The sequence below is a fragment of the Pseudophryne corroboree genome, chromosome 6, assembly GCF_028390025.1.
Source record: "Pseudophryne corroboree isolate aPseCor3 chromosome 6, aPseCor3.hap2, whole genome shotgun sequence".
Lineage (NCBI taxonomy): Eukaryota > Metazoa > Chordata > Amphibia > Anura > Myobatrachidae > Pseudophryne > Pseudophryne corroboree.
The window spans coordinates 640,358,854-640,380,861 of NC_086449.1; the positions used below are offsets into that span (position 1 = coordinate 640,358,854).

General features: G+C 44.3%; 1 protein-coding gene across 2 annotated transcripts in view; it reads left to right on the forward strand.

Moving 5' to 3' along the window:
* Positions 1–22,008, forward strand: part of KIF3A (kinesin family member 3A) — a 171,222-nt gene that overhangs the window by 48,397 nt on the left and 100,817 nt on the right. For both annotated transcript variants that reach the window (XM_063928178.1, XM_063928179.1), the window contains exons 6-9: positions 9,008–9,147; positions 17,587–17,784; positions 19,061–19,235; positions 19,384–19,482. In XM_063928178.1, the coding sequence (XP_063784248.1) occupies positions 9,008–9,147; positions 17,587–17,784; positions 19,061–19,235; positions 19,384–19,482 (612 nt within the window). The remainder of the gene's footprint in view (positions 1–9,007; positions 9,148–17,586; positions 17,785–19,060; positions 19,236–19,383; positions 19,483–22,008) is intronic.

The window sequence follows — 22,008 nt, forward strand, 5'->3', positions numbered from 1 at the left end:
AGCCGGATGGCTCGGTCAGACCAATTCTGAATCTAAAATCCCTGAAACCATATTTGAAAAGGTTCAAATTCAAGATGGAATCTCTCCGGGCAGTGATCTCCAGCCTGGACGGGGGGGATTTTATGGTGTCACTAGACATAAAGGATGCATACCTTCATGTCCCCATATATCCGCCTCATCAAGCGTACCTGAGATTCGCTGTACAGGATTGTCATTACCAATTTCAGACGTTGCCGTTTGGGCTTTCCACGGCCCCGAGAATTTTCACCAAGGTAATGGCGGAGATGATGGTGCTCCTGCGAAAGCAAGGAGTCACAATTATCCCATACTTGGATGATCTCCTGATAAAGGCAAGATCAAGAGATCAGTTACTGAGAAGCATGTCTCTCTCCCTGAGAGTACTACAACAACACGGCTGGATTCTAAATCTGCCAAAGTCGCAGTTGGTCCCGACGACTCGGCTGGCATTTTTGGGCATGGTTCTGGACACGGAAAAAAAGAGGGTTTTTCTCCCAATGGAAAAAGCCCAGGAACTCCAGAACATGGTTAAGGACCTGCTAAACCAAAAAGAGTTTCAGTTCATCAATGCACTCGAGTATTGGGAAAGATGGTGGCGGCCTACGAGGCCATTCCATTCGGCAGGTTCCATGCGAGAACTTTTCAGTGGGACCTTCTGGACAAGTGGTCAGGGTCCCATCTACAAATGCATCGGAGGATAAGCCTGTCCCCCAGGGCCAGGGTATCTCTCCTGTGGTGGCTTCAGAGTGCTCACCTTCTAGAGGGTCGCAGGTTCGGCATTCAAGATTGGGTTCTTGTGACCACGGACGCGAGCCTCCGAGGATGGGGAGCAGTCACGCAAGGGAGAAATTTTAAGGGAATATGGTCAAGCCAGGAGGCTTGTCTACACATCAATGTGCTGGAATTAAGGGCCATATACAACGGCCTACAACAAGCGGAGAGTCTTCTTCGCAACCTACCCGTTCTGATTCAGTCAGTCAACGTCACAGCAGTGGCGCATGTAAACCGCCAAGGCGGGACAAGGAGCAGAGCTGCAATGGCAGAAGCCACCAGGATTCTTCGCTGGGCGGAAAATCATGTAAGCGCTCTGTCAGCAGTCTTCATTCCGGGAGTAGACAACTGGGAAGCAGACTTCCTCAGCAGACACGATCTCCATCCAGAAGAGTGGGGACTTCATCAGGAAGTCTTTGCAGAGGTAACAAGTCGTTGGGGACTTCCTCAAATAGACATGATGGCGTCACGCCTCAACAAAAAGCTTCGGACGTATTGTTCCAGGTCGAGGGACCCCCAGGCAGTGGCGGTGGACGCCCTAGTGACACCGTGGGTGTTTCAGTCGGTCTATGTGTTTTCTCCACTGCCACTCATCTCAAAAATATTGAGAATCATAAGACGAACAAGAGTGCAGACAATACTCATTGTTCCAGATTGGCCTCGAAGGGCCTGGAATTCAGATCTTCAGGAAATGCTCACAGAAGATCCATGGCCTCTTCCTCACAGGGAGGACCTGTTACAACAGGGGCCCTGTGTGTTTCAAGACTTACCGCGGTTACGTTTGACGGCATGGCGGTTGAACACCAAATCCTAGCTAGGAAAGGTATTCCGGGGGAAGTCATACCTACTCTAATCAGAGCTAGGAAGGAGGTAACGGCGAAGCATTATCACCTTATCTGGAGGAAATATGTATCTTGGTGTGAAGCCAAGAATGCTCCTACGGAAGATTTTCAGCTGGGTCGTTTTCTCCACTTTCTACAGACAGGAGTGGATATGGGCCTTAAGTTAGGCTCCATTAGGGTGCAGATTTCTGCCTTATCTATATTCTTTCAGAAGGAATTGGCTTCTCTCCCAGAAGTTCAGACTTTTGTAAAGGGAGTGCTTCACATCCAACCTCCTTTTGTGCCCCCAGTGGCACCATGGGACCTTAACGTGGTGTTACAGTTCCTTAAATCACACTGGTTTGAACCTCTTCAAACGGTTGAATTAAAATTTCTCACTTGGAAAGTGGTCATGTTGTTGGCCTTGGCATCTGCGAGGAGGGTGTTTGAATTGGTGGCTTTGTCTCACAAGAGTCCCTATCTGATTTTCCATGAGGATCAAGCAGAGTTGAGGACTCGTCCTCAATTTCTACCTAAGGTGGTGTCGTTGTTTCATATGAACCAACCTATTGTGGTGCCTGTGGCTACGGGTGACTTGGAGGATGTAGTCAGGGCCTTAAAGATTTATGTAGCCAGGACGGCTCGGGATAGGAAAACAGAGGCACTGTTTGTCCTGTATGCAGCCAACAAAGTTGGCGCTCCTGTTTCTAAGCAGACTATCGCACGCTGGATCTGTAACACTATTCAGCAGGCTCATTCTATGGCTGGATTGCCGTTACCAAATTCTGTAAAGGCCCATTCCACTATGAAGGTGGGCTCTTCTTGGGCGGCTGCCCGAGGTGTCTCGGCATTACAGCTTTGCCGAGCAGCTACTTGGTCGGGTTCAAACACTTTTGCAAAATTCTACGAGTTTGATACCCTGGCTGATGAGGACCTCATGTTTGCTCAATCGGTGCTGCAGAGTCATCCGCACTCTCCCGCCCGGTCTGGAGCTTTTGTATAATCTCCATGGTCCTTACGGAGTCCCCAGCATCCTCTAGGACGTAAGAGAAAATAAGATTTTAAACCTACCGGTAAATCTTTTTCTCCTAGTCCATAGAGGATGCTGGGCGCCCGTCCCAGTGTGGACTATTTCTGCAAGGCTTGTATATAGTTGTTGCTTACATAAGGGTTATGTTACAGTTGAGATCAGTTTCTGGCTGATGCTGTTTTGTTCATGCTGTTAACTGGTTTGGTATATGCCAGGTTGTACGGTGTGATTGGTGTGGGCTGGTATGTATCTCACCCTTAGATTAACAAAAATCCTTTCCTCGTATTGTCTGTCTCCTCTGGGCACAGTTGTCTAACTGAGGTCTGGAGGAGGGGCATAGAGGGAGGAGCCAGTTCACACCCATCTAAAGTCTTAGAGTGCCCATGTCTCCTGCGGAGCCCGTCTATACCCAATGGTCCTTACGGAGTCCCCAGCATCCTCTACGGACTAGGAGAAAAAGATTTACCGGTAGGTTTAAAATCTTATAAATATAATATAATATGTTGAGTAGCGTGACTGCTGTGATAGAAATAAACTTGATGTGTTTAGAACTATATATTGTAATGTGAATTATGTTATAGTGTACAAATAAAAAAGAAAGACTCTATGTTGGGGCACAACATAGAGTATTTCTTTTTTCTTTGGACGCTATAATTGATACCACTGACTTTGGGAGTACCACCAACTTTTACATCAAGCACCCCTATCAGGGATCCTTCTAATGTTACACACTGTTGGTCCACTCGCAAGGGTATATATATATACATATATATATATATATATATATATATATACACAAGAGTCCAAATAAATGGAGGTGCACTCGTCCAATAAATGATTAGCAGCAATTTTTCATAATTCACATAGGTTTTATTGATAGAAATTCGGCTTATTCAGTCGACGTTTCGATCCTCAATTCGGGATCTTTTTCAAGACAAGCTTCGACATATAATTCATGCTTACAAGGCATCAAATATTGATTTCTACAACACAATAAAATAAAATAAACAATACATAAATTCACTAAATCTTACAAAAATTACAAAAACTTAAAACACAAATACAAAAAGCATATTGTTATGAGCCACCGCGTCATTCAAGATCACCACGCACCAGTGAGAGACACAAGGGACACCGGAGATGCAATAGGTGAATACCCTCACCATCCATGCACAATATCAATAAATCTGTAGTGCTCTATAGAACACAGGGGCCAAATCAGTGAGGATAATTAAACCAAACTTACTCTGTTTAATCAATATATCCAGTTCGGACAATACCATAGCTGCACGGCTTTGGTGGTCATATGAGAAGTGGTTTCTAAAAATTATGGTAACATCTACATCAGTATCACTGGAAAACATATAACTAATCACCACCACTCTAGTGCTCGTACAAATTAAGATACTCACACGTGTGGTTAACAAACTCCTGTAGACAATTTAGACAACTTCATAGTCACTGTAAAGCAAATGCGGAATATATAATCAAACTTCCAATCAGTGAAACAATCACTGAAGAAGCATAATAGAGAAAATATCATTACCACTTATCTTATGTATCAAGGTACTCACCAAATGTTAATCATCAAGCCAGCCTCTGCAGCCACACTCATATACCCCTAATCACCATTCCTTATATACCTATTCACCGGAAGTGGGTGGTGCATCACTGAACCGACACCCTAAGATCTCCAAATACTGGGTACAGGCGGGCTTACAGCCCAACAAAATCACGCTACCCGCACCAGACGTCTGACCAACTTATGCGTTAAAGATACCTCCCTGAAATGTACATAATCTATATGAAATTCAGCTCAGTGCCGTCTGTGGAACGCATTGCGCTCCACGGCCCCGTGACCGGAAGTGCCGGGCGTCCAAGACCCATACTCAGTAGTACAACACTTGCAGCGCACTGCGTTCCACGTCCCTGGTAACAAATGTCCTTACAGTCACTAAATGACTTGCGCACCACTCACCATGGTAGCAATGGAACGCAATTGCGTTCCACAGCCGGGAGTACGGACTCGCTCCCGTTCGGAACGCCCACTCGTGCATAACACTAGTGGGTGATCCCCTGGTCATAACAGTATAGATGTACCAGCTAATAGAGTACTAAAACATAAATGTAAGTATGTGGGATATATATAGAGAGTGGTGCTGAGCTGGAATATATAGATACACTGGTTTAACCAGGTCTCAATGTACTCCACTGTGTGCATAGTGATGATCTTGCTGACGAGGCGTCACATACACACACATATATATTACACAAAAAAGAAAAAGAAATATCACCTTCACTGCAGGTTAGACTTTGTGGTTTACACACTAACGTGTCCGTGTGGATTACATTACGTAGGCCTGACCACCCGTTGCTTTAGAGAAAGAATGGCTAATCATCGGTTGTCTATCCGTACGGCTATTCAAACGGGTACTACCGACAAACCTGTTGCTAGACATTATTTACAAAGAGGACACCAGGTGGCCAATATTAAATGTAGACTTATAGATTGGGTCCCACCATTGTCTCAGGGCGGTGACCGCACGCTTGCTTTACGACAACGGGAGAGTTTCTGGATCTCCCACTTGAACACAGTTTCACCAAAAGGCCTTAATGAACATTCTGCCATGAATGTCTTTCTGTGAGCCATTTTTACTGTTTGAGTGTCAGCAGCTTCTTATCCGTTGAATTCGGATGGTATTTAAATTCATCCATGAGAATACAACAAGGTTGAACCTCCTCCTATCAATAGTCCACCAGTATGTTTGGGTTGGGAATACAATAGGCTAGGGACTCGGTGAATATGGAATGCTCTATCTGTTATGGACATATCAGAACGACACCACCTATATACTGCTAGGCCTTATTTACCTCTGATGATCTTGAGACTCATCTCTGTATTATTTAATTGCTTTATATTCTTCTACAGTTTTTTACATTAGCATCAGAATATACGGGTTAAAAGTTATTATTACTAGGGCCAAGCAGAGGTTAGGTTGTGTCAGACTTAATATGTCCTATTTTAATATGTTGTTTATTTTTCTTTTTCTTTTTTGTGTAATATATATGTGTGTGTATGTGACGCCTCGTCAGCAAGATCATCACTATGCACACAGTGGAGTACATTGAGACCTGGTTAAACCAGTGTATCTATATATTCCAGCTCAGCACCACTCTCTATATATATCCCACATACTTACATTTATGTTTTAGTACTCTATTAGCTGGTACATCTATACTGTTATGACCAGGGGATCACCCACTAGTGTTATGCACGAGTGGGCGTTCCGAACGGGAGCGAGTCCGTACTCCCGGCTGTGGAACGCAATTGCGTTCCATTGCTACCATGGTGAGTGGTGCGCAAGTCATTTAGTGACTGTAAGGACATTTGTTACCAGGGACGTGGAACGCAGTGCGCTGCAAGTGTTGTACTACTGAGTATGGGTCTTGGACGCCCGGCACTTCCGGTCACGGGGCCGTGGAGCGCAATGCGTTCCACAGACGGCACTGAGCTGAATTTCATATAGATTATGTACATTTCAGGGAGGTATCTTTAACGCATAAGTTGGTCAGACGTCTGGTGCGGGTAGCGTGATTTTGTTGGGCTGTAAGCCCGCCTGTACCCAGTATTTGGAGATCTTAGGGTGTCGGTTCAGTGATGCACCACCCACTTCCGGTGAATAGGTATATAAGGAATGGTGATTAGGGGTATATGAGTGTGGCTGCAGAGGCTGGCTTGATGATTAACATTTGGTGAGTACCTTGATACATAAGATAAGTGGTAATGATATTTTCTCTATTATGCTTCTTCAGTGATTGTTTCACTGATTGGAAGTTTGATTATATATTCCGCATTTGCTTTACAGTGACTATGAAGTTGTCTAAATTGTCTACAGGAGTTTGTTAACCACACGTGTGAGTATCTTAATTTGTACGAGCACTAGAGTGGTGGTGATTAGTTATATGTTTTCCAGTGATACTGATGTAGATGTTACCATAATTTTTAGAAACCACTTCTCATATGACCACCAAAGCCGTGCAGCTATGGTATTGTCCGAACTGGATATATTGATTAAACAGAGTAAGTTTGGTTTAATTATCCTCACTGATTTGGCCCCTGTGTTCTATAGAGCACTACAGATTTATTGATATTGTGCATGGATGGTGAGGGTATTCACCTATTGCATCTCCGGTGTCCCTTGTGTCTCTCACTGGTGCGTGGTGATCTTGAATGACGCGGTGGCTCATAACAATATGCTTTTTGTATTTGTGTTTTAAGTTTTTGTAATTTTTGTAAGATTTAGTGAATTTATGTATTGTTTATTTTATTTTATTGTGTTGTAGAAATCAATATTTGATGCCTTGTAAGCATGAATTATATGTCGAAGCTTGTCTTGAAAAAGATCCCGAATTGAGGATCGAAACGTCGACTGAATAAGCCGAATTTCTATCAATAAAACCTATGTGAATTATGAAAAATTGCTGCTAATCATTTATTGGACGAGTGCACCTCCATTTATTTGGACTCTTGTGTGTATATTGTGGGCCCACCAGGATCTGGAGTACCCCACTAGGAGCACCCCACTGTTGTTAGCTTTCGATGTGAGTGCAGGAGTATACATGTTTTATATATATATATATATATATATATATATATATATATATATATATATATATACACACAACTCCTTGCGATTTCAAATCAGTGCGGTGCCGACCCCTGCTAGTTTACACAATGTGAGTTCTGTGTCAGCTTTAAGTCCAAGCACTGGACTGACTTCCTTTTTCTGCACTATAAGCCCATACTGTGCTTGATATCTGATGGCTCCTAGCTTTACTTAACAAAGATGTTGCGAAATGCATTGGGGGATCGGTGTTCCCAACTACGACAGTTCTCTATAGGGGAAACTGTGTCTATAGTAGACAAGTGATATATGAAGAATTTGTCCAATTCTGGTCACCAAGAGCTCAACTTCTGATAGGAAGGTAGACAGCATGGCAGGTCTGTGATTTTAGATAGCTGTGCAGATATCTCTGGGTACAACCACTGTTCATCATGAAGCATTCCGAATTCTTATTACATTATTACTCGGCCGTTTTTCGCAGCGCAGCGATCAGGTCACTACTGCGCATGCGTATGCAACGCAATGCGCAGGCGCGTCGTACGGGTACAAAGCGGATCGTTGCTGTGCGATGGATTGTCCAAGCATTTGCAGGGCGGTCTGTGACGTGAATTCCGGGACCGGACAGGCTGAAGTGATCGCAGCTGCTGTGTAAGTTCTGAGCTACTCAGAAACTGCACAAACTATTTTTGTACCACTTGGCTGCACATGCGATCGTACCCTTACACAGCAAATATATGCTCTCCAGTGGGCGGCGACAATGCGTTTGCACGGCTGAAAAAAGTAGCTAGCGAGCCATTGACTCGGAATGACCCCCTAAGAGGGAGATCTACTCAGTAGTGGAAAGAATGGAGAAGTGAGCCAGTGAAAAAGTCACCCGTGGAAACTAATCAGTTGCTTTGTATAATTGTATAGTATGCAAATTATAAATGTTACTCAATGCTAATTGGTTGCCATGGGCAACTTCTCCACTGGCTCACTTCTCCACTCTTTTCACTGCTTAGTACATCTCCCCCCGACCCCCCCCCCCCCAAAAAAAAAAAAAACCCACTATCACAAACAAATTCTATTCTGTTTTGTTAGGTGTAACATGGGGACAGCATATGAACCCAAAAAGAAGCATCTGTCCTGTATCTCATGTTGTTTCATTTGTTGCTTTTTCTTTTTGGATTGTCCATTTTTGGGAGCTGGTTCTCCGTCCCATTTTATTTTTGATAAAATACCGTGTTTATAATTACATTTTCATTTACTATTCAAAATATGTATGCACTTTGCATTAAAAGTAATTTTTCCTGGGGATGCTACAGAATTCCTATTTCTACATAGCTCAATATACTCAATATATAAGGGGTTTATTTATAAAGCGTCCGGCTGTGCAGCCCGGTGCTTTCGGCTCATGTTTGTGGCCGATATTTCAAAAGGCAATACTTTTACACGGCTAGGTCTTGCTAATAAAACATTGGTCTTTTTAAGGATCGGGTTTAAACCTGATCGGTTATCAATCCGATGCTTTGTAAAGAAGCCCCTTAGGGTTCTATTTCCGAAGCAACGACTTGGAGCTGAAGAGTGAAATCAGCACTAACATTTAGTCTAAAGCCGGGTTTCTATTTTCAGCTTCAACCAGCAGCCTCTCGATACATATAGTCCCAAATCCTAAAAATAATCATATTGGTACATTCCTCTGTCTTACAGTACATTGTGCAGATGTTCTATTAGCATTGTGTATTATATCTCCCTGTCCCCAGGTTCTGTTGGTGCCACAAACATGAATGAGCACAGCTCTCGCTCTCATGCCATCTTCACCATCACTATAGAGTGCAGTGAGAAAGGGGCTGACGGGAACATCCACGTGCGAATGGGGAAGCTGCATCTTGTAGACCTTGCGGTATGACTATTTTTTTTTTAATGCAGATACAGATTACATTTACTGCATATGCATTGTAACCATTAGAATGCATGTCACATGGCTGTAACATCTTACACTGCAACACCTTACCAATACAGAGCACAGCAGAGGCATCATGAGAAATCCATGATATGTACTGTACATGGGACACATCGCCAAAAGGAAAGTACTCTATGCCACGGGTACCCATCCTTAGAGTAGCTAAAATTTGGCCACAGGTTTATGTGATTAAAAATATTTATTTTATTTTATAAGTTTAATAAACTCCACTATATTATTCCTAGAAATCACTTAATGAGATAACTTGATCAATGTACAGTATCTAACCGCTTTGTGTGTATCTGTTATATGCATTGTGAGAAGTCCTTATTGCAGATCAGTAATGTCCATTCAGATAACACCATTCACTTTACTTGCATGTTTCCATAGGTTTCTCAGATCAGCCATGCACACCTGGACACATTAATGCATCTGCTGCAGCCCCATCACATGTTAACTAATTGCAGCTTCTGTACTTTGTGGCTGGATTTACATGGCTGATCATATAACTGTAATATCGCAGTGCTGAGTTGGAAGATATTATTGTGTGGATGATATCTGATGATAATTGTGGCAGACTACTGGGTTCACTTACATCAGATGCTGGTAAAATATCTGAACTTGCGTAATCTTTGGAATTTATTTAAAGAAACAAATTATTACGTGGTTATGTACTGTATGTCTTGTCGATACTGATTATATGTAGTTGACACTTTGTTTGATTTTAAAGAGTGATAAGCTAAAGTACATCACTCCCTCTGCCCTCTCCTGTGTCCCCTTCTGCCAGTCAGCTGTCTCATCCCAGATGGCACAGTGCTTCCTGAAAGTATGAAATATTTCTAAAACTGAACTCGTCTTTCCTCAGCAAAAGACCCTCTACTCCTACCCTCTCCCACTCTGTTGATAGCATTGCCCAAGTCAGATTTCTTTGACTCTGCCCTTATCCTATCCACATACAGACCGTTTTCTCAGACAATATGGGGCAAATGTATTAAGCCTGGAGACGGCATAAGGAAGTGATAAAGCAGTGATTGGCTGGTGTGTTTATCACCTTGCACTAATCAGCTACAAACTGTTAATTTACATATTAGAGCTGATTGGCTGGTGCGTTTATCACCATGCACTTATCACTGGTTTATCACTTCCTTATGCCTTCTCCAGGTTAATACATCTGCCCTAGAAGTTTCCACCACTGCACAGACGGACAGTAGACAGGGCAGAGGAGGAGGAATAGGGGAGACCAGATGAATAGGGGTAAGAACAGGGAGAAATGGCAGAGGAATATGGGCAAGAAAAATGGGAGATGGGAGGAATATGGGGAGAGAGATGGTAAAGTGGGGATAAAACTCTGCCCTGTCTAGTCACCTGGCACATGACTGGTACAAAATACTAGTCTTTCATAATCCAGTTTTTCTTGTGTGACATTTTATACTGGGCATCCACAAGGCTATGTTGTTCTCTGCTTCTAAGCACAGCATGCTTGTCACAGATCTTTATGGAAAAGTACACATGCTGTTCATATTGACTGGACCCTTATAGCCTGGTGTATATACTTGTAGTTAGTGCAAGGCTAGCAAGTTGACTTTATCTTGTATCATTAAATATTAAAATACTTTTTTCATGTGTTTTTTTTTTTTTCCTTAAAAGGTAATTGTAATATATCATTACATTTCTAAAATGGTTCAGCAGCAGTGGTCTATATCTACCATTGTGTAGAACTCCCAAAACCATTATCTGCACTGTAACATACTTTAATAACCAGGAGTATTCTGACATTAAAGCCAATTTATAAATGTACTACTTTAAAAGTATGGGTGGTCAAATTTGCTACTGTTTTTGTAAATAGCTAATGATATTCTTTATAACAAAAATGAATTTGTCCACCCTTATTTAAAAAAGTAATGCTTTTATTTATTTTAATTTCTCTCCTGTTTGCTTTGGTTCTGACCGTTGGCCTCACTGTACGCTGTTATTACATTGTGGGTTAGAGTATTTTGTAATAAATAGTACATACTGCTGGCAGTGAACAATTACGCTATCTCTCCGATTGGGCTTAGAAGAAAGGTGTGGATGCTTTTAATATGCCTATCAGTTCTCTACTTCACTTAAGAGGTTACTCTGAATGGCATGCCAAGGACTGCACGCTACTACTCTACTTTAAAATAATAGTAGCGTGCAGATGGTGATTGGTGGCGCTATAGTCATTGACAGCAATTTCTTGGCATCTTCTTCTCATTTCAGTTTGACTATAACATGCGGCCTGATTCAGGTGCCAGCGGTCTTGTGGTACCACTCGCAAAATATTGATGTTTGGTACTCTGCGCATGTGCAGTACGGTACTGCAACGCCGGAAAGCAGTACGGCTGCAGACATCAAGTGATTGACTGTATTCTGCTGTTTGGGGGTCAGGGATGGCCTCCATTTCCCAAAACGGAGGCACATCGCCTCAGTTTTGTGACCGTGCCGAGGCCAGGATTTCCATCTCCTGACAGAGATTTCCTGGCCTCTTAGATGGAGCTGTGGCGGCAGGTCTGCGTGACCTCATAGGTCGCTTAGCCAGCCGATGGTGGAGCAGGTGATCCAATGTGCAGCAGACGCCTCCTGCTGCATTACATATCTGAGCATCGCTGCTGCTTCCGAGTAAGCAGCAGTGATACATTCTCCAACCACTTCTGAATCAGGCTCATGGTCAGTAACTGGTTGAGGAGGTTTGTGAATTTGAAATAATTGTTTTTCTCTGAGGTCCTAGTGGATGCTGGGAACTCCGTAAGGACCATGGGGAATAGCAGCTCCGCAGGAGACTGGGCACAACTAAAAGAAAGCTTTTAGACTACCTGGTGTGCACTGGCTCCTCCCACTATGACCCTCCTCCAAGCCTCAGTTAGATTTCTGTGCCCGGCCGAGCTGGATGCACACTAGGGCTCTCCTGAGCTCCTAGAAAGAAAGTATATTTTAGGTTTTTTATTTTACAGTGAGATCTGCTGGCAACAGGCTCACTGCAACGAGGGACTAAGGGGAGAAGAAGCAAACCTACCTGCTTGCAGCTAGCTTGGGCTTCTTAGGCTACTGGACACCATTAGCTCCAGAAGGATCGACCGCAGGACCCGTCCTTGATGTTTGTTCCCGGAGCCGCGCCGCCGTCCCCCTTACAGAGCCAGAAGCAAGAAGAGGTCCGGAAAATCGGCGGCAGCAGACTTCAGTCTTCACCAAGGTAGCGCACAGCACTGCAGCTGTGCGCCATTGCTCCTCATGTACACCTCACACTCCGGTCACTGATGGGTGCAGGGCGCTGGGGGGGGGGGGGGGGGGCGCCCTGAGGGCAATACAAACACCTTGGCTGGCAAAATAATCACAATATATAGCCTCAGAGGCTATATATGTGATAAATATCCCTGCCAGAATCCATAAAAAAAACGAGAGGGGGGGCACTAAATTTAGGCGCAATATTGTATATACAAGCAGCTATTGGGGAAAATTCACTCAGTTATAGTGTTAATCCCCACATTATATAGCGCTCTGGTGTGTGCTGGCATACTCTCTCTCTGTCTCCCCAAAGGGCTTTGTGGGGTCCTGTCCTCAGTCAGAGCATTCCCTGTGTGTGTGCGGTGTGTCGGTACGGCTGTGTCGACATGTTGATGAGGAGGCTTATGTGGTGACGGAGCAGATGCCGATAAATGTGATGTCGCCCCCTGTGGGGCCGACACCAGAGTGGATGGATAGGTGGAAGGTATTAACCGACAGTGTCAACTCCTTACATAAAAGGCTGGATGACGTAACAGCTGTGGGACAGCCGGCTTTTCAGCCCGCGCCTGCCCAGGCGTCTCAAAGGCCATCAGGGGCTCAAAAACGCCCGCTCCCTCAGATGGCAGACACAGATGTGGACACGGAGTCTGACTCCAGTGTCGACGAGGTTGAGACATATACACAATCCACTAGGAACATCCGTGACTTGATCCCGGCAATAAAAAATGTGTTACACATTTCTGACATTAACTCAAGTACCACTAAAAAAGGGTTTTTATGTTTGGGGAGAAAAAGCAGGCAGTGTTTTGTTCCCCCATCAGATGAGTGAATGAAGTGTGTGAAAAAGCGTGGGTTCCCCCAATAAGAAACTGGTAATTTCTAAAAAGTTACTGATGGCGTACCCTTTCCCGCCAGAGGATAAGTTACGCTGGGAGATATCCCCTAGGGTGGATAAGGCGCTCACACGTTTGTCAAAAAAGGTGGCACTGCCGTCTTAGGATACGGCCACTTTGAAGGTACCTGTTGATAAAAAGCAGGAGGCTATCCTGAAGTCTGTATTTACACACTCAGGTACTAGACTGAGACCTGCAGATAGGGCTGCTGCAGCGTGGTCTGTGACCCTGTCAAACAGGGATACTAGTTTGCTAACATAAGAGCATATTAAAGACGTCGTCTTATATATGAGGGATGCACAGAGGGATATTTTGCCGGCTGGCATCCAGAATTAATGTAATGTCCATTCTGTCAGGAGGGTATTAGAGACCCGACACTGGACAGGTGATGCTGATTTTAAAAGGCGCATAGAGATTCTGCCTTATAAGGGTGAGGAGTTGTTTGGGGATGGTCTCTGGGACCTCGTATCCACAGCAACAGCTGGGAAGAAATTTTTTTACCTCAGGTTTCCTCACAGCCTAAGAAAGGACTGTATTATCAGGTACAGTCCTTTCGGCTTCAGAAAAGCAAGCGGGTCAAAGGCGCTGCCTTTCTGCACAGAGACAAGGGAAGAGGGAAAAAGCTGCACCAGTCAGCCAGTTCTCAGAATCAAAATTCTTCCCCCGCTTCCTCTGAGTCCACCGCATGACGCGGGGGCTCCACAGGCGTAGCCAGGTACGGTGGGGGGCCGCCTCAAAAAATTTCAGCGATCAGTGGGCTCGCTCACAGGTGGATCCCTGGTTCCTTCAAGTAGTATCTCAGGGGTACAAGCTGGAATTCGAGAAGTCTCCCCCCGCCATTTCCTCAAATCTGCCTTGCTGACAACTCCCTCAGGCAGGGAGGCTGTGCTAGAGGCAATTCACAAGCTGTATTCCCAGCAGGTGATAGTCAAGGTGCCCCTACTTCAACAAGGACGGGGTTACTATTCCACACTGTTTGTGGTACCGAAACCGGACGGTTCGGTGAGACCCATTTTAAATTTGAAATCCTTGAACTCATACATAAAAAAATTCAAGTTCAAGATGGAATCGCTCAGGGCAGTTATTGCAAGCCTGGACGAGGGGGATTACATGGTATCCCTGGACATCAAGGATGCTTACCTGCATGTCCCCATTTACCATCCTCACCAGGAGTACCTCAGATTTGTGGTACAGGATTGCCATTACCAGGTCCAGACACTGCCGTTTGGACTGTCCATGGCACCGAGGGTGTTTACCAAGGCATGGCAGAAATGATGATACTCCTTCGAAAAAAGGGAGTTTTTAATTATCCCATACTTGGACGATCTCCTTATAAAGGCGAGGTCCAAGGAGCAGTTGTTGGTCGGAGTAGCACTATCTCGGGAAGTGCTACAACAGCACGGATGGATTCTAAACATTCCAAAGTCACAGCTGGTTCCTACCACACGCCTACTGTTCCTGGGGATGGTTCTGGACACAGAACAGAAAAAAAAAAGTCTTTCTCCCGCAGGAGAAGGCCAAGGAGCTGTCATCTCTAGTCAGAGACCTCCTGAAACCAAAACAGGTATCGGTGCATCACTGCACACGAGTCCTGGGAAAAATGGTAGCTTCCTACGAAGCAATTCCATTTGGCAGGTTCCATGCAAGAACCTTTCAGTGGGACCTCTTGGACAAGTGGTCGGGATCGCATCTTCAGATGCATCGGCTGATAACCCTGTCTCCAAGGACCAGGGTATCTCTACTGTGGTGGCTGCAGAGTGCTCATCTTCAAGAGGGTCGCAGATTCGGCATACAGGACTGGGTCCTGGTGACCACGAATGCCAGCCTTCGAGGCTGGGGGGCAGTCACAACAGGGAAGAAATTTCCAAGAACTTTGTTCAAGTCAAGAGTCGTCCCTACACATAAATATTCTTGAACTGAGGGCCATTTACAATGCCCTAAGTCAGGCAAGGCCCCTACTTCAAAACCAGCCGGTACTGATCCAATCAGACAACATCACGGCAGTCGCCCATGTAAACCGACAGGGCGGCACAAGAAGCAGGATGGCGATGGCAGAAGCCACAAGGATTCCCCGATGGGCGGAAAATCACGTCTTAGCACTGTCAGCAGTGTTCATTCCGGGAGTGGACAACTGGGAAGCAGACTTCCTCAGCAGACACGACCTACACCCAGGAGAGTGGGGACTTCATCCAGAAGTCTTCCAACTGATGGTAAACCGTTGGGAAAGGCCAAGGGTGGACATGATGGCGTCCCGCCTAAACAAAAAACTAGAGAGATATTGCGCCAGGTCAAGGGACCCTCAGGCAATAGCTGTGGACGCTCTAGTGACACCGTGGGTGTACCAGTCGGTTTATGTATTCCCTCCTCGGCCTCTCATACCAAAGGTACTGAGAATAATAAGAAGACTAGGAGTAAGAACGATACTCGTGGTTCCGGATTGGCCAAGAAGAGCTTGGTACCCAGAACTTCAAGAAATTATATCAGAGGACCCATGGCCTCTACCGCTCAGACAGGATCTGCTACAGCAGGGGCCCTGTCTGTTCCAAGACTTACCGCGGCTGCATTTGACGTCATGGCGGTTGAATACCGGATCCTAAGGGAATAGGGCATTCCGGAGGAAGTCATTCCTACGCTGATAAAAGCCAGGAAAGAAGTAACCGCAAACCATTATCACCGTATTTGGCGAATATATGTTGCGTGGTGTGAGGCCAGGAAGGCCCCAACAGAGGAATTTCAGCTGGGTCGTTTTCTGCACTTCCTACAGTCAGGAGTGACTATGGGCCTAAAATTGGGTTCCATTAAGGTCCAGATTTCGGATCTGTCGATTTTCTTCCAGAAAGAACTGGCTTCACTGCCTGAAGTTCAGACATTTGTAAAGGGAGTGATGCATATTCATCCCCTTTTGTGCCTCCTGTGGCACCTTGGGATCTCAACGTAGTGTTGAGTTTCCTAAAATCACATTGGTGTGAGCCACTTAAAACTGTGGATCTGAAATATCTCACGTGGAAAGTGGTCATGTTATTAGCCTTGGCTTCGGCCAGGCGTGTGTCAGAATTGGCGGCTTTGTCATGTAAAAGCCCTTATCTGATTTTCCATATGGATAGGGCAGAAGTGAGGACTCGTCCCCAGTTTCTCCCTAAGGTGGTATCAGCTTTTCACTTGAACCAATTATTGTGGTGCCTGCGGCTACTAGGGACTTGGAGGATTCCAAGTTACTGGACGTAGTCAGGGCCTTGAAAATGTATGTTTCCAGGACGGCTGGAGTCAGGAAAACTGACTCGCTTTTTATCCTGTATGCACCCAACAAACTAGGTGCTCCTGCTTCTAAGCAGACTATTGCTCGCTGGATTTGTAGCACAATTCAGCTGGCGCATTCTGCGGCTCGATTGCCGCATGCTAAATCAGTAAAAGCCCATTCCATGAGGAAAGTGGGCTCATCTTGGGCGGCTGCCCGAGGGGTCTCGGCTTTACAACTTTGCCGAGCTGTTACTTGGTCAGTGGCAAACACGTTTGCTAAATTCTATAAATTTGATACCCTGGCTGAGGAGGATCTTGAGTTCTCTCATTCGGTGCTGCAGAGTCATCCGCACTCTCCCGCCCGTTTGGGAGCTTTGGTATAATCCCCATGGTCCTTACGGAGTTCCCAGCATCCACTAGGACGTCAGAGAAAATAAGATTTTACTCACCGGTAAATCTATTTCTCGTAGTCCGTAGTAGATGCTGGGCGCCCATCCCAAGTGCGGATTGTCTGCAATACTTGTATATAGTTATTGCCTAACTAAAGGGTTATTGTTGTGAGCCATCTATTGAGAGGCTCAGGTTATAGTTCATACTGTTAACTGGGTATAATATCACGAGTTATACTGTGTGATTGGTGTGGCTGGTATGAGTCTTACCCGGGATTTAAAATCCTTCCTTATTGTGTCAGCTCTTCCGGGCACAGTATCCTAACTGAGGCTTGGAGGAGGGTCATAGTGGGAGGAGCCAGTGCACACCAGGTAGTCTAAAAGCTTTCTTTTAGCTGTGCCCAGTCTCCTGCGGAGCCGCTATTCCCCATGGTCCTTACGGAGTTCCCAGCATCCACTACGGACTACGAGAAATAGATTTACCGGTGAGTAACATCTTATTTTTAGAGTGTGTAAGGAGTGTGGTGTTTTTTATCATGCTGGGATATAGTGCACCTAACAATAATCACTGATAATTAAATGTTAGTAATATGATAAGCAAATCTGTACCTCCTCAGGGCTCGGAAAGGCAAGGAAAGACGGGAGCAACTGGACAAAGGCTGAAAGAAGCTACAAAAATTAATCTGTCGCTTTCCACGCTGGGTAATGTCATCTCTGCTCTGGTCGATGGAAAAAGCACGCACGTGCCATACAGGAACTCCAAACTAACCAGGTTGTTGCAAGATTCACTGGGTGGCAATTCCAAGACAATGATGGTAGGAATCATTCCCTGGCTTTCCAATACACCACTGACCAATATAAAGTAAAATATTCTTTAAAAATACTCTAGTTGCTGTATTAATGGTTATATTTTACCATGGAATTATATAATGGTAAACCTAGGTACATTTCGACTCTTTCTTGGAAAACCTTTTTGGAAGTACTTGTTGGCATCTAGGAGGACTCTGCTGCGGTACCTCATTACCACTGTTGGTGTGGTTGAAGGCATATCAGTGGTGCAGGACATAATACTTAAATGTCAGTCACAGTGATCATCAGTGCCCATGTCTTCTTACTGTGATTGTATACAGCATTTTTAACATGGTACATGTTTGTATATGCAAAGCATTCTTATACCATGCTAGTAACATAGTATATTATGTTTCGAAGGTGGAGAGCTGCCTTTTGAAGACCAGCCTCTAGATGTCAGTATGTGGCCTGTATTTGCAATTACAGCAGGAATACCACCATGTGTATTGTGTGGATACAGTAAATAATCTTTATTCACCATGGTTCAGTCGCATGTTTTTACACATGGGAACAATATAATTAGCTGTGAGGTTGCATTGGAACCATGAATGATGACACTCAATGGCACGTTAGCAGGGCAGTACGGATGGTGTAATGGTTAGCATTACTGCCTCACAGCACTAAGGTCATGGGTTCGATATCCCACCATGGCCCTAATGGTAAGGAGTTTGAATATACTCCCCGTACTTGCGTGGGTTTCCTCCAGGCAGTCCGGTTTCCTGCCACAATCCAAAAATATACTGGTAGGTTAATTGGCTTCCAACAAAAATTAACCCTAGTGTGAATGTGTCTGTGTGTACATGTGGTAGGGAATATAGATTGTAAGCTCCACTGGGGCAGGGACTGATGTGAATGGCCAAATATTCTCTGTAAAGCGCTGCGGAATATGTGTGCGCTATATAAATATCTGGTAATAAATAAATACATGTTAGAGTAGTAAACCTATACCTTATTTGTGCACGTGTTCCATAGAGATGAAAACAAAAATAGCTTCTGTTAATTTTACAGTATTACCTGGGAATACTAATAGATTCAATTAGCTGCGAGCGCAATGTGCAGTGTCTCATTAAGTCATAAAAATGTTAATGAAAAATAAATAGAAACTAATCTTTGTCTGACCTTTTTTTTAATTTACACGACACAGCATTAAAGTAAGATGACTCAACTGAAAGTCTCTTAACTACAGTAATAGTATATTATGAATAATCTGCAATTAATGGAAATGACATTTCTGCCTTACAGTGTGCAAACATCGGACCAGCAGATTACAACTATGATGAAACAATCAGCACTCTCCGATATGCAAATAGAGCTAAAAATATAAAGAATAAAGCCAGAATCAATGAAGACCCCAAAGATGCCCTTTTACGCCAATTTCAAAAGGAAATTGAAGACCTTAAAAAGAAACTTGATGAAGGTAATTACTGTATGAGAGTGGATGAGAGATGGAGAACTCTCATCTCTCTGGCGGTTGCTGAATTGCATTTGTCATGAGGCTCATCCAACCGTGAGAGTGCGGAATTCTGTCGTTTCTGCTTTACTTACTGTCACTCAATGTGCTGTAGGGGAGGAAATATCTGGCTCAGATGACAGTGGCTCAGAGGATGATGATGATGAAGATGGAGAAATTGGAGAGGACGGAGAAAAGAAGAAAAGACGAAGAGGTAAGTTCTATAATATTATAAATCCTTCTGTGACTGTTTTCCTCTGATTTCCCCTCACACTGTTGCTGGTGTACAGTAGTGCAGTAACTGTGGGTCATAGATTTCTATGAGCACAGATCGTAGAAGATTTCTTACTGACCTTCAAACATATTCCTACTTCTAAATAGTCTTCTTATGCAAAATGGTGCACATAGAAACCCCAGAATACCAAAACAGAAAAATAAAGCTCCAGCACCCTAAATTGTTATTTCCAAGGCTGATATACACAGATATCTCCCCTTTTCTCAATGCGCCTAGCACAGGCAGCACACAATAATTATCTATCTTCTTCTCTGTATATTCACACTGCAAAGAGGAACGCTGACCGTCCTTACACACTTCTGAGTGGTATCTACTCGCTGCTCTCTCCTCTGGTCTAAAAGTGGCTCTCTGCAATGCACTCGAAACAGAGGCCACTCTAGGTAGTACAGACTGCAGAAGCAGCTACTTACCCCTTTCTTTGCTCTACTTCACCCTCACCATATCACTGTTCCCTGCCGTGGCACGCAGTGACAGGGTCACAGCAGAGGTTCGAGACACTGCATCTACCATCATTTTCGTCCTACATCACACACACACACACACACACACACACACACACACACACACACACACACACACACACACACACACACACACACACACACACACACTTTTCCATATAGAGCAGAGCCGTCTGTTTCGCTACTCATGTCATTGGCACTTTTATTTGAACTATGCATGCATTTTTTTATGGAAAATATGACACTGTTAGATACTTAGGGGTAAATTTACTAAGATGGGAGTTCTATTTAAGATGGGATGTTGCCCATAGCAACCAATCAGATTCCAGAAGGAATTTTCTAGAAGGTGCTAGATAAATGAGAAGTATAATCTGATTGGTTGCTATAGGCAACATTCCATTTTTTTTCTGCAAATATGTTTTTAGGAAGATACAAACAATACAGAAAGCTTGAGGACAATCTTGCATACAGGTTGGCAAGTTGACAGCAAGTGAAAGAACTAAAGCTCCATAGGAATACATTGGAATATATATATATATATATATATATATATATATATATATAATATTACAAAAAAGGAGGGATTGACAGAGGCAATTGAGGATAGTCCCAGTCAATAAGAGAAAATTACATAGTAGGATGGAGCGGCCTGGTTGACCTAGTGCGGATAACTAGAGCCCTTTAAATGCATCTCTACCTAGAAAGGTGGATAGCCCTTCTCCAGTGTGGTCAAGTTATACCAAGAAGTGAGACATACTATACCTCGAAGGAAGTCCCTCTCTTCAGCTGATAATGTGAGTACATAGGGTAACCAAATATAAAAAAAAAAAATTGTGCTCGAGATTCCAAATCCAAAGAACAGTCTATCCACTCCATCCTGTAAGCATAAGCCAATCTTGGTAACATGAGAGTGAGCAATGGGAGTAGAGTGTATCCATTGGGCCAAAATCGTTTTTTTTTTAGCTACTGCTGCTATTTTATCAAATAGAAGTGTAGTGTCTTTAGTATGTTGTCGGGATGGGGGTTGAATATAGTAATTCCACAATGCCCATGGCATCGTTATAGTGAAAGATATGAAGGATATTATTTACATAATTTTGGACATTAGCCCAGAAGTCATGAACCACTGTACAAGACCAGAGGCAGTGAAGAATGTCCGTGTTGGGGAGGCAACACTTAAAACGATTGTAGTCCCTTTGCCACCTCCAGTTATAAATCTTAATTTTGGTGTAAAGTACGCCCGATGAAGGATCTTATTTATATCGCATTTACCCGGCTGGGTCCATAGGTTATCCACAGGATAACATTGGGATATGCTGGAGCGACAGCGGAAATGGCACCAAACGGTCACAAGCTTTCTGGCCTCCCAGGATGCATCGGAGCTTCTCCATATAATCCCGCCCACTGACTCAGTCAAATCAGTTTTTTGTTTGGTGCGGCAGGAGCCGGACCATGGTCACAGGGCTGCGATTAAATAGCAACCTGAAGCTTTTATTATATTATTTTTATAGTCTTACTATGTTTTTTCTTTGAGTGACCTTTTCTTAACAGCGTCTTAAACGCATGCTAGAAAGAGTCGCTTCAACAACTCTCCACCGGGTCGCAACAACGCTTACCTTTGCGGTATAGTGCTGTCTCGACGGGCGTCTGTGTCGGATGATTCTAGCAGGTCCAGCAGACGTAACCAGGCTGTGGCCGGAGCATGGGGAGAAGGTAAGTCAATCAGTTTCCTCTTACTAGGGGGTCCGGACACAGCTTCAGTGTATTGGAGGAGACTACAAACAGTGGTTGATGCGCCGCCACTCTTAAGTGCAACAGCGCCATGCTTTAGGGATCATAGGCGCCAGGACTAGGTGAGGCCGCGATCCTAGTTTAAGTCAACGGGGGGAGTTAGACGCTCTCCTGGCCGTCCCTCCCCCAAGTTCATGATCAGTTTCCGTGCGTCTCCCGTCCATGAACTAATGACCTCACTTCCGGCTGAGAC